At 41.0% G+C, this 12,637-nt stretch overlaps 1 protein-coding gene across 1 annotated transcript; it reads right to left on the bottom strand.

The window, feature by feature from the left end:
- Window positions 1-134: 134 nt before the first annotated feature.
- Window positions 135-11,097, bottom strand: LOC138804847 (ninein-like; the record flags this gene model as incomplete). Its single annotated transcript, XM_069989363.1, has 6 exons — window positions 11,086-11,097; window positions 7,277-7,316; window positions 5,048-5,238; window positions 2,198-2,344; window positions 1,166-1,333; window positions 135-271 (listed from the first exon to the last, which is right to left on the bottom strand). Coding segments are annotated over exons 1-6 (695 nt in total), but the record flags the coding sequence as incomplete, so codon positions are not given.
- Window positions 11,098-12,637: the final 1,540 nt, after the last annotated feature.

Below are 12,637 nucleotides of genomic sequence, written 5' to 3'. Positions count from 1 at the left end.
GATTTGGGCCGTGGGTAGATGAAGAGGAACAGCCACATTTGCACTTGGAATGGAAGGGTGCTCATGGAAGGCATCGCGAGGCTTGTAGAAGGTGGGAGAGGGAATACAGCAGGCAAATCTTCTGCTCAACTCACAACAAATGCCGGATCTCAGCCTTGAAGCTGGCCAGAGCTGCCTGATGAATGCCATTCTTGGTGACCAAAAGTTCATTTTCAAGAGCCAGTGTCAGTTCTGTCAAGTTAACATTTCCATCAAGCCCGAAATCCAAGGCCTAAAAAATAGAATATGATAGAATAAGTTTCAGACAGAATTTGTGAATTCTATCTTCTGAGATCAGAAAATGTGAAGATTATATAAACTCAGAGAACTGAACGTAGCTTAGAAGCTCAATGCTTACATTTCTTTAGTGATTTCTCAGGAAGAATATTTAATCTAGAAGGTAACTAATTTATTTTTCAAATATAATTTTTTTTTCAAAATTCAAGTAAAATGATCATTTGTATTTTTACAAACAATACTATCTGGAGCTGAGCGTGGTGGTTTAAACCTGTAATCCTAGCTGCTTGGAAGGCAGAAGCCAAGTGAACGAGTTCAAGGCTACTCTGGACAAAAAGAAGTTTGTGAAACTTCATCTCAACCCATTCCTGGGCAAGGTAGTGGGGCCAATTATGGCAGCTATAGGGAAAGCACAATGGCAGGGTGCGGTGGCCTATACCTGTCATCCCTACAGATACAGAGAAGCACAAGCAGGAGGATAAAAACCTAGACTGGTCCAATCATAAAGCAAGACCCTACCTCAAGAACAATGAATGTAGAAAGGGGCTAGAGATGTGGCTCAAGTGGTAGAACACCTGCCTGGCAAGCTTGAGGTCCACAGTTTAATCCCCACTATGGGAAAAAATTATCTGGGATTATAAAACACACTGGTATAAATTTAATTCTTAACAACCAAGGGTCTGATAAGAGCCTTTCTCATGTTAATAATTTGGGGTTAAAATCACAGAAAGTGGCCCTTAGACTCCTGGAGAGACAAGGTAAGTCTCTGAGATCTTATGAACAGAATAATCATTAAGGAGAAATGGAACTAAATCAGAGGTATAAAAACAACAACAACCTTTTCAACCCTTCCCCAACGAGCTACTTTTCTCCCCTGTAAGCAACTCACCTTCAGTATCTCCTGGCTGTTCTCAATGCCCTCTTCCTGCCAAGTGTCCAGTATCCTCTCCACAGATGCATGGCCCATCCCATCATCCAGACAGGACAAGACACGAAAGCCAATGGTGCTTGTCTTCGCTGATGGGGTCATGGTACGACGTCCACTCTCATCAAAAGACTGGAGGAAGAAAGATGAGCAAGCTTAGCTGGACGGCAGGCATTCCACCTAGATTCTAGTCAAGACTGAAATTGATCAGTCCTCAGAGGGAGCAGGGGAGGGGAAGAAGGAGTCATGCAGTGTCTTTGATTGGTCCCTGTTTCCCAATGAGTAGAGCCTAGAAAGTTTATTTAAAAGAATTGTTCTGAGAGTTCTTTTTCATAGACAGACCATATCAGGCTTCTTCCGACCCTGAGTTCATGTCAAGAGGCGTAATTATAGGCCAGAGATATGATTCAGACTCAAGGCCACAAGTTCAAATCCTGATAGCAGCAATAATAGCAACAACAACAACAGTCAGAAGTATATGGTTGAGCACTGGTGGCTCACACCTGCAATCTAGTTACTCAGGAGACTAAGACCTGAGGATCTTGGCTTGAAGCCAGTCTGGGCAGGAAAGTCTGTGAAACTCTTATCTCCAATTAACCACCAAAAAGCTAGAAATGGAGATGTGGCTCAGGTGGTAGAACATCAGCCCTGAGTGAAAAGACAAAGCACAGTATCCAGGCCCTGAGTTCAAGCCCTAGTACCAGAACGCATGCATGCATGTTTGTGCATGCAGACACAGACACAGACACACAGACACAGACACACACACAGACAAACACACACACACACACACACAGCATAATTAGGGCCATTCCATTCTAATTTATGGTCATTTCTTAAGCCCAGTCTTTCTTTCCTAATGGTTTAATCTTCCTTATTCTCCTTGAGCTTTGTATTCTTTCCTTGGAATTTTGTTCAAAAAACAAATTAATACATTAGCAATTATTAAATGGGTTTAATGTTTCTTTAAAAAAATCTTCCCCGCTGGTTTCTCACCTGCATAGAGAGGTGCCTTTTCAGTTGTCTGTAAGGAGTAGATGCTGAAGGTGTAAGAGATTTTCCAGTTTTGAACAAACCATAGAAAAAATCTTCAACACTCATTGTGCCATCGGGATTGAGGTTATGAAATACTTCCTTAATCATCTAGAAAAACAGTAATCACATATTTTAAATACTTCACTCAAAATAATACATGCCCAAAGTTCTGGCCAACAGAAATCAGAACCACTGTTGTTCCTAACACTGTAGAATTATAACTTGATGTCCTTTTATTCTCAGTACATTGAATTTATTTCCCTCTATACACACTAAGGATAAAAAATCCCTTTCTAACATCTCCAGAATCTTGATGCTAGGGATCATGAACCAATACCCCTAGAGGCCGGCAAGGTGGTGAAAACGGATGAAGTTTTAGGATGTTGGGAAGTGGTAAGTTGACCATCAAGCCCAATACATGCATCCTGCCCTCCTCAAATGATCTAGATACATCTTTCCATCTGCCAGATGCAGCCAGATCTAGGGATTTATTTATTGGTTCATTCATTCATTCATTCATTTTTGCCAGTAGTAGGGCTTGAACTTAGGGCCTAGGTGCTGTCCCTGAGCTCCTTTTGCTCAAGGCTAATACTGTACCACTTTGAGCCATAGAACCACTTCGGAGTAGTTTATTGGAGATAAGAGTCTTACAGACTTTCCTGCCTGGGTTGGCTTTAAACCGCCATCCTCAGATCTCAGCCTCATGAATAGCTATGATTACAGGCATAGGCCACTGGAACCTGGCTGGGGATTTTTAGAAAACTCTCCCATTTGAAAATTGTGTGCCACAAAAATCCAATTTGTATGACATTGGGCCAATGTGTATGACATTGGGGTGGGAGTTTGCCATTCCTGCTCTCCTTACTTCTGGGAAGCAGAGGCGTGGTCCTAAGACAGTAATCCACTTCCTCCTCAGGAAGCAGTGAGTACTGTGACCTAACTGTAGCTACAAAATAAAGGGTGGCTGAAGTTTACATTGCTTTCACTTGTAAAATTCTTAGATCTCAAGTTCTTTGTTAATGACATCATTTTGAACTCCCAATTCCCTTGGTTTACAGCTAATAAAGAAAAGTTCTACAGCTTCATGATTTTTCCTCTAAGGCACAACGATAACACAGAGTCAAAGGTATGTTCAGTGAGCATCCTTTGTGCATCTTTAAACCAGTGGCAAAGAACTAAATGTGCTTCTCCTTGTTCTAGGTTTTAGGGTCGCTCTCTATGTTTGGCTGCCCTTTATTGCAAGAATTGTTTTTAGATAAATAATCTAAGTTTGTGCAATATTTCTTGGGAAGTGACCTGTGGTTCTGTGGACTGCCCAAGTTTATAATTAGGAGAATGAATTAATCTTATGACTCTGAAAAATAAATGGTTACTGAGCCATCCATTGCAAAAAGTAGTCACAAAATATATGATGGTCACCTATAAAAGAGTGAATGCAAAAAACAAAACAAATAAAACCAAACCAACAACTTTCCTTTCAGCTAGGCTACTTAGAAGCTTCTGAAGAGAAAACTTTCTTAGTTAGGGAAATAATACCACTTATTGCCTAAGTAGGCAGACAGTGTAGTTTCAAATATAATTTTAACCAAAGATCCAAGAGCTTCAACTATAGCCCTAACCTCTAACTCTTTCTAATCCTTAGTCTTAGCTTTCTGAAAGATGTATCTTAAAATTAATTGTTTTCATTCGTTTAATGGCTATTCATATACTCATCCCTTAATTTTTCAGAAAATGTTAGCCGGGCACCAGTGGCTCATGCCTGTAATTTTAGCTACTCAGGTTGAGAGCTGAGGATTGATGTTTGAAGCCAGCCTGGGTAGGAAAGTCTGTGAGACTCTTATCTCCAACTAACCACCAAAAGCTGGAAATGGAGCTTTGGTTCAAGTGATACAACACCAGCTTTGAGAGAAAAAGCTGAGGGACAGTTCCCAGACCCTGAGACAAGTTCTAGTACCAACACACACAGAAAAAGAGAGAGAGAGAGACAGACAGACAGACAGACAGACAGACAGACACAGAAAGGGAGGAGAGAGAGGGAAGGAAAGAGAGAGAGAGAGGCAGAGGGAGAGGAAGAGGGAGAAGGAGAAGGAGCGGGAGAGGGAGAGAGGGATGAGGAGAGAGGAGAAAAGAGAAAAAGAAAAAAAGGAAATGTAAAGCAGGGAGTTTTACCAAATAAAATTATTTGAGGGGCTCTTTCAAGTTCTTTTTTGTACTTTCTAAACAACCAACCATCCTTTTCCATTTCCAAAAGAGCAAGAATGAGGCCTAGAGTACCTGGCTGCTCTACGTGTCCAGGCTCTCTTTAGGTCACCAATGAACAGCTTGTTGATTCTCAGTGAGCAAGATTGTCCTGTATCTCCCTCCACCTAAGAACTAGAGATGACACTGGCTTTTCCAAAAAAACCTAAACTTAGCAGCCTAGGCTTCAAAATATTCCCCTACCTCAAATGTATGGCCCACCCTGCTTAATTCTTCCACACTCCCACGTCTTGCTCTGTGACTGACACCTCCATAAATACATCTGACATGGTAGATGTGCTGAGCTAGCCTGTCCCGGCCTCTTGTAACATGTCAGCACAGCTATAGGTTCCAAAAGGCTCGGCTAAACATTTATCTCCACAACAAAACACTTTTTGAGAGACAAACTCTGATGAGTGACTTCTTAGGAAGAACAAAACTGGTCTCAGAAGCTGCAGGAAGCCATGATATCGCCATTCCCAGCCTGTGGCCTGCTAAGCCTTCCTGGTCATTAGCAGCCTACAGGTTCCTTCCTCATTGGTACTGCAGAATCAAACCCACTGCAGGCCTCACCTCTCCATCAACACTCTGCAAGCCATACTGCTCACAGATGGAGACCAGCTTCTTCCGGTTCAAGTGGCCGTCGCGGGTGATCCCCAGGTCTTCACAAACCTCTTGCAGTTTCTCTTCTATCCAGTCTTGAGGAGGAGAAGACCCACTCTGCGAGGCATTCAAGTCATCTGGGTTCCAAAACCTTAACTGGCCTGAAATCAAAACAGACACTGTATGGTCTCCCAAGGCATTGCAAAGAGAGGGCTTATTTGCAAAGGAACCTGTAGTTTTGGAAGAAAAAAAATTATATATATATATATATATATATATATATATATATATATATATATATATATATATATATATATATATGAGACTATAAATGTTGATCCCACTTGATTTGGTCTTGAGGTCCAGTGTCATGGAATCATTGTTTTCTGTTTGTTTGTTTTTGGTGATAGGGGTCACAGACACTTTTTTGCTAAATGGTAATCACAGCTGAAAAAGAAGCATTTCCTCCTCCAGAACAGCACACAAGGCCTGCTTTACTGCCACTGAGAATGTAAGCTTAGGCTGCTGTGTGATTATCAGTTATCCTCAAGGTTTTTTTTTTTTGGGTCCGGTTGTGGGCTCTGGGTCTGGGCGCTGTCCCTCAGCTCTTCAGCTCAAGGCTAGTGCTCTACCACTTGAGCCACAGCGCCACTTCCGGCTTTTTTTTTTCTTTTTGCTTATGTGGTGCTGAGGAATTGAACCCAGGGCTTCAGGCATGCAAGGCAAGCGCTCTACCACTGAGCCACCTCCCCAGCCCCTCCTCAAGCTTTTTTTGTGGCATATATATATATATATATATATATATATATATATATATATATATATATATATATATATATATGCCAGTACTAGGGCTTGAACTCAGGACCTAGCTCTTGCATGTCTTTTTTACTCAAGGCTAGTGCTCTATCACTTGAGCCATACCTCTAGTTCTGACTTTTTGCTTGTTAATTGGAGGTAAGAGTCTCATGGACTCTTCTGCTATGATCCTCAGAACCATGAGCCTCAGATCTCAGCCTCCTGAGCAGCTGGGAAAGTAGGCATTAGCCACCAACTCTTGGTTATCCTCACGATTTATATACCCTCTACTATAATGTGTAGGTTGTTTCATTTCTACTTTGTTTTTGAGAAGGAAATAATTTCCTCATGAATGTTTCCAGATTTGTTGTTTTACAAATTGTTACATATGAACATTATCACCTCCTGAAACCAAGCAATTCAACCTGAAAAAAGAATAAAAGATTGCAAGCTGCAAGTTCCAAATTTTATATGAAGGGTAATTTTTTTTTTTTTTGGGGTGGGGGTCCAGTCATGGGGCCTGAACTCTGGGCCTGGGCGCTGTTCCTCAGCTCTTCAGCTCAAGACTAGCGCTCTACCACTTGAGTCACAGCGCCACTTCCAGCTCTTTTCTTTTTGCTTATGTGGTGCTGAGGAATCGAACCCAGGGCCTCATGCATGCAAGGCAATCGCTCTACCACTGAGCCACCTTCCCAGACCCATGAAGGGTAAGTTTTGTATAGGAAAGATCCTTATCTACTTATTAAACCCTAAGCCTATCCTTTATTAAATGCCCTCATTGTAAGTTTTTCACATACATATCAATGTTTGTATAAGTCCTCACTTAAACATTAGAAAATTACTAGCACAATTTTGTGTGCCTGATGAACTTTGAAGAGTTGAAGAGATCACTTAGTACCATTTTTGTTCTTTATAAACAGTAGTTAATCCAATTACTGCTCTGTCTTTCCATACTGGAGATCTAGAGACCATGCTGTAATTACACTTAAACAGTTAATCCCAGGTAGGCTGTGAGCTTGTTAATTGAACCTCATCACCCTCTAGTGGTCACAGGACAGACATGTTCTGCTTCTTAAGTATATTTGGTAACTTGCAAGGGACACATTTTAGTAGAATGCCATTAGGTTGATTGCTTACAAATCAATTTGAAAGTTTATATAGACAAAAATTAGTCCATAAGTGGAATGCTATGTTATAATTGCCACCTCTTGCATGGTGTTAATTAGGTGGATTTAAAAACTATGAGCATCGATTAGGAATGGATTTCTTGTTGTTGTAGATCCTGATATTAATTCCTGTCTAGTATCTAGGGTAAGATGCAGGAAAGAATCAGAGTGCCCTAGGAATGACGGCCCCTGCCCCTTCCCTCCCCACAGGTACCAAGGAACAGCCAGCTCTTACCTTCTGCTTCGTACTCCTCGCTGCATTGTGTCTTCCAGCGCTAGAAAAGGCACGGGAGATGATTAGTGTGTTTTTGAACTTCTTGAGAAAAAAAGTCTTATCAGTTCTCACACTACTCCATGGCTCTGAAATCACCACTTTGATGAGTCATGTGACATTAGGACCCACCAATGCTTTTATCCAGGTGGATTTGCTTTAGTTACCCAGCCAATCAAGAATGAATACCTACAAACAGACATTGTTATCTGCTGTGTTCACCAATATAGCACAGACTTATCAGGATCTCAACAAATGTATGTCCTTCGCATGTGCAAGGACATTTACCCCACAGCACAACCTGTTTACCTTATTCATGACCCAATCCAAGCTAGGTGTGAGCTGAGGTTCTTTTGGCAACCTAATCACATCCCTTCTTCTCCGCCTTCTCAGTACTCCTACAGCTCTTCAGGGACAAGCATCTACAGAGATACCACAGCTCCTTGATTTCCTTAGAAGGCATTGCCTATAGCACAGATTCTCCTCACTGTACTGAAAGTCCAGTGAAGAATGTCCAGACGACTCTTGCCAAACAGAAGGTGCCCAAAGGCTCTAACTCGGAATGTTTAAGTTCACCATCACATGAACAGATTAGAACTGCCAGTCACTAATATATATAGATACCTGCATCAGTAAGGCCCTTTGTCATCTTCATTTTCCATAGTTTTGGTTTTTCTGTGGCTATAATTCATCAGTTCATTCAGCTCACATTTCTACACAGATACTGCCTGGACTAGTGGATGAGGAAGTCTGGGGGCGGGGGTAGGGAGGGCGCAGTGAAGTCAACAAGACTCCTTTGGTCTCTCAATAATCAATTCTGGTCAAATTCAACTGCTAATATGAAACTTTGCATCAAAGCTGGGCACTGGTGTCCCAGGAGACTAAGAGCTAATCGTCACAGCTCCAATCCAGCCTCAGCAGGAAAGACCACAGACTCTTACCTCCAATTACCCACCAAAAAGCCTAAAGTTGAATTGTGGCTCAAGTGGTAAGCTAAGGAACAGTGTCCAAGTTCAAGTCCCAGTACCAGCACAAAAACAAACTTTCGATCAATAAAGTCCCATTAATAAAAGCATTCTGACTATGTGCCCTTCCATGTTTCTTTATCCAACAGAGACAATGAAAAGTGAATTAAATGTCTACCTTAGTTTGGCAATGAAATTGTGAGAATTCATTATTCAGAATGTAAACAATCGAGTTAAATATATTTAAAAATAGTTTATTCACTATACACTATGTTGAAAGTGCTCTATACAACCTGTGGGCAGGGATAGGACAGAAAAACTGGAAGAGAGTGAGGGAAGGGGTGACATTGTTCAAAAAGAAATATATTTATTACTTCACTTATGTAACTATAACCTCTCTGTACATCACCCTTATAGTAACAATAAAAAAAGAGCTTAAAAAGTTTTAAAAAACTCAACAGAGTTTTTTTTCATTATTTTTTTCAACAGAGTTTTTTTTATCTAACAACTATTGGATAAAATAAATCAAACTACAAGCAGGGATGGTGTGTGTGTGTGTGTGTGTGTGTGTGTGTGTGTGTGTGTGTGTGTGTGTGTGTGTGTGTGTGTGTGTGTGTGTGTGTGTGTGTGTGTGTGTGTGTGTGTGTGTGTGTGTGTGTGTGTGTGTGTGTGCGCGCGCGCGCGCGCGCGCGCGCGGCAGTTCTGGGCTTGAATACAGGCCTGGGCATGTCCTTGAGTTTTTGTACTCAAGGCCAGTGTTCTACCATTTGGGCCCACCTCCACCTCTGTTGTTTTTGGTGCTAAATTGGAGATAAGAGTCTGCTCACACCAGTGTCAAACTGCAATCTTCTGAGCTCAGTCTCCTGAGTAGCTAGGATTACATGCATGAGCCACTAGTACCCCATTTGATTTTTTTGTCTTAATTACAATATTATGGCTTGAACTAAGGGTCTCACACTTGCTCAAGCTTGTTTGTTCAGATGGTGCTCTATTACTTGAGCCATGCCTCCAGCTTGGCTTTTTGTTGGTTATTTTTGGAAATGCAGTCCCACAGACTTTTCTGCTCAGGTTGGCTTCAAATTATGAGCGTCTGGATTTAAGCTCCAGATCTGCTAGGATCTAGTGTGAACCAAACTTATCTGGCTCAGGAGAATTGGAGAAATGGATGTCAAGAATGCAGCTTTAATCTTTAGTAACAATTCCTAAAGCAACAAAGATGTGTGGGCAAATCAAAGTTGACTTATGTTTGTTCATTTATTTCTCAATGTGTGTTAATGTAGGAAGCAGTGAGTTCAGAGAACTAAGATTCCCCAAGAGACTGTTTCCAGGGTCTGAGGAGTCTGTGGAAATGGGTGCACATTTCTGATTCACTAAGACAATCCATTCCTGCTGCTTTCTCTGCTCAGTTCTTACCCCTAACTAAGAGGGCCAATGTGGAGAGTGCCTGGTGCTGAATCCTTGCTTACCTATTACCTTGGCCTTTGGCAAAAGTTTCTGATCTCTTTTGTCTCATTTATTAATTTATAAAGTGGGAATCAAGTAGCACAAATTTAGTAGAGCAAAAGTAAAGTGTTTACAACTATGCACCTGGCATATAGGAAACACTATAAAATGTTGTGGTGTTTACTGGATAGCTAATATAAACTATAGCTAATATAAACTAAATTTACAATTGCAGAATTTTTTTCATTACTGTTCTTAGACTTAAATCATTCAACTGGTTAAGCTTGGGGAAAGTCTCTATTAGTCATAGAAATTTGTAAGAAAAATGACAATTCTTCAAATAAAAGGGACAAGTTATATGAGAGGCAACAAAATTAAAGCTGGAGGTATGGTCTAACAATAGAGCAACTGCCTAGCAAACATGAGGCCCAGAATTTAAACTCTGGTACTGAAAAAAAAAAAAAAAAGAAATAATAAAATGCAATAAACTTAGGGAATGGTTCATCTTAACACCAAAGGTAAATTAAACCACCAAGGGAATCATAGTTATTCTCATTCAATTAATTCAACATAATTCAAAATTCAATTCAATCACAAGTTTAAAACAGGCCTGTTTTGATGTGATGGCTAACAACATAAATGGATATTATACTTTTGGCAATGAGATGGCTTTATGTATCAAGGCAACAGAAATGTTTATACTATTTCATCCAATAATTCCACTTGCTATCCAAAGACAAGAAAAAAATAAAAGAAAGAAAAGCACCATATGCACAAATATGCACACAGCAACACTTTCTTAAACAATCAAGCATTGAAAACAACTTAGATATTCAACAATGGAGCATAAAGCATAATCATCATAATGAAGTCATTAAAAGTATACTGAAAACATCATGTGGAACCATGGAAAACATCCTAATAAATGAAAAGGCCATAACAAAAATGTGATCTATGATTGCCACTGGCAAAAATATTTATACAAACAGACAAAGACTGGAAGTAAATAATCAATAAAAACAGATATCTTTTCATTGAGGAACCGTGGGAGACACTTTTTTACTTCTATTGTTATAAATGCTGTTTGTACAATACAAGTAGGCATGGCCTTTACCAGTTCTTTGCCCAACTGCTCTCAAATTCTAACCTAATTCCTGTAACTTGGGGGGGGTCAAAAGGGGGCAGAGGCTCTCTCTTCCTTTGGCAAGCCCCACTCTCCAACACTGCGGCTCCCTCCTGTGCTGTGATGGATGGAGAAGCCTTGATGGGAAACCCATGTGTGGCTCAGGTGGGAGAAGGGTCCTGATTCCAAGGCCTCCAAGCTCAGTGATGTGGCAAGATCAGAGACTGTCATCTGACACCTACCTTGGGGACCATCTTGAGACAGTCCAACAATTCACACCAACTCTTAAGGTAAGTGGAAGTGGCCAGATAAAGGTTAATTAAATATATGCTAATCTCCAGCAGTAACAGTTTCCAAACATTCCCCAGGACTCTTTTTAAGAGTCTAGTTAGGCACATTCTGCTAGAAGCAATAAGCTTATGTTAATGGCTATATTTTCATTCCAAGACACCCCAGCTGGACATGGAGTGTATCACCCAGATACACTACAATTTTACTTTTCCACCACGGGTCTGTTCCTTTAATAATTGGGAGGGAGCGGGGAAGCACATGGTGGCTGAATGTTTATTATTAAATTGCTATTTGCGGGGTGTTGGGGGGGGAGATTCAATTCATTCATGGCTCATTTATTTTCATTCCTGCTGCCTGGAGCCTGAGGTTCCAATTTAAAAAGCTGAGAGAGAAGAAGGGGAAGGTAGGTTAGGAGGCTGGATGGATTAGATCATTCAGCTGCTGAAACAGCGCCAATATAAGGAGGTGCCACTCCAGAGCAAGCTTCTTTAATTGCTGAAGGCTCCGGCAGAGTAGGGAAAGCCAGCAGGGTGGCATCTTGACAGGGATCTGCCAGGAACCCTAGATGCAGTGTAATCACGAGAAATCTCAGGAAGAGTGGGGAGGAAGGGGGAGCCTATTGCTGGAGTGCCCTCACCACAGTGAGTACAAAGAAAAGATTTTCATTTCTTCCCTTGGACATTACTGCAGGTACACGTTACCCTGCAAACTTCAGCTTCTCTTTGGCTCCTGAGGTGAAATCATCAAGTAGCTAAGCACTGGGCCTGGTGGAGACCAGCTTAATTACTTCCTGGGACCCCCCCTTCGTACCTTCCTTCACCTGTGAGACAGGGATGGCATCTGAATGGAACAGGGAGGTGCACTTGGCACTTAAGAGCTCAATTCTTGCTATTGGTTCAGCCACAAGGAGGTACTTAGGGTTGGAACTCTTCACCTTCATTTTTAATCAGTATGGTGATTTGGGACAAGTAACTAATCAAATGTGCCTCGGTGTCTCCCCTGGGTGAGAGAACAGCAATACCAAAACTGCACTTTGTATCTGGAAAGTATTTTGTCTCTGGAATCATACCTGGTATGACTTAAGTGCTAAGCATCTGTGAAGGAAGAAAGCATTAGTTACTATTCCTGTTACAAGCATGTTACCAATCCCCCCCCCCCAAACAAAAACAAAAACAAAAACAAAACAAAACCCAAGTTCAAACTTAGGGAAAGTGCAGCAGAAGGAAACAGTAGACAGTCCAGGGTCAGCCTGAAAACTGACCCAGAAGAGATTCTTTAAAACAACAACAACAACAACAAATCTATAGCTTTGATACACTAATTGGTTTGCTTTAATCATTTCACAATGTACATCTTATGAAAACATCCTGTTGAAGTTTCTGCTTTATGTATTTTATTATGTTATTGGTGTTAGCCCAGATATTTACATAGACAAAGTCCACAGATTACTGGGAATAAAAATCCAAATTGCAGTCATACATTTGACATTCTAGAATCTGTTTT

Source organism: Dipodomys merriami, unplaced genomic scaffold, assembly GCF_024711535.1.
Source record: "Dipodomys merriami isolate MVZ:Mamm:240054 unplaced genomic scaffold, mDipMer1.0.p SCAF_3734, whole genome shotgun sequence".
Lineage (NCBI taxonomy): Eukaryota > Metazoa > Chordata > Mammalia > Rodentia > Heteromyidae > Dipodomys > Dipodomys merriami.
Note: the sequence above shows the minus strand (reverse complement) of the source record. Positions and strands in the feature narration are given on the sequence as shown.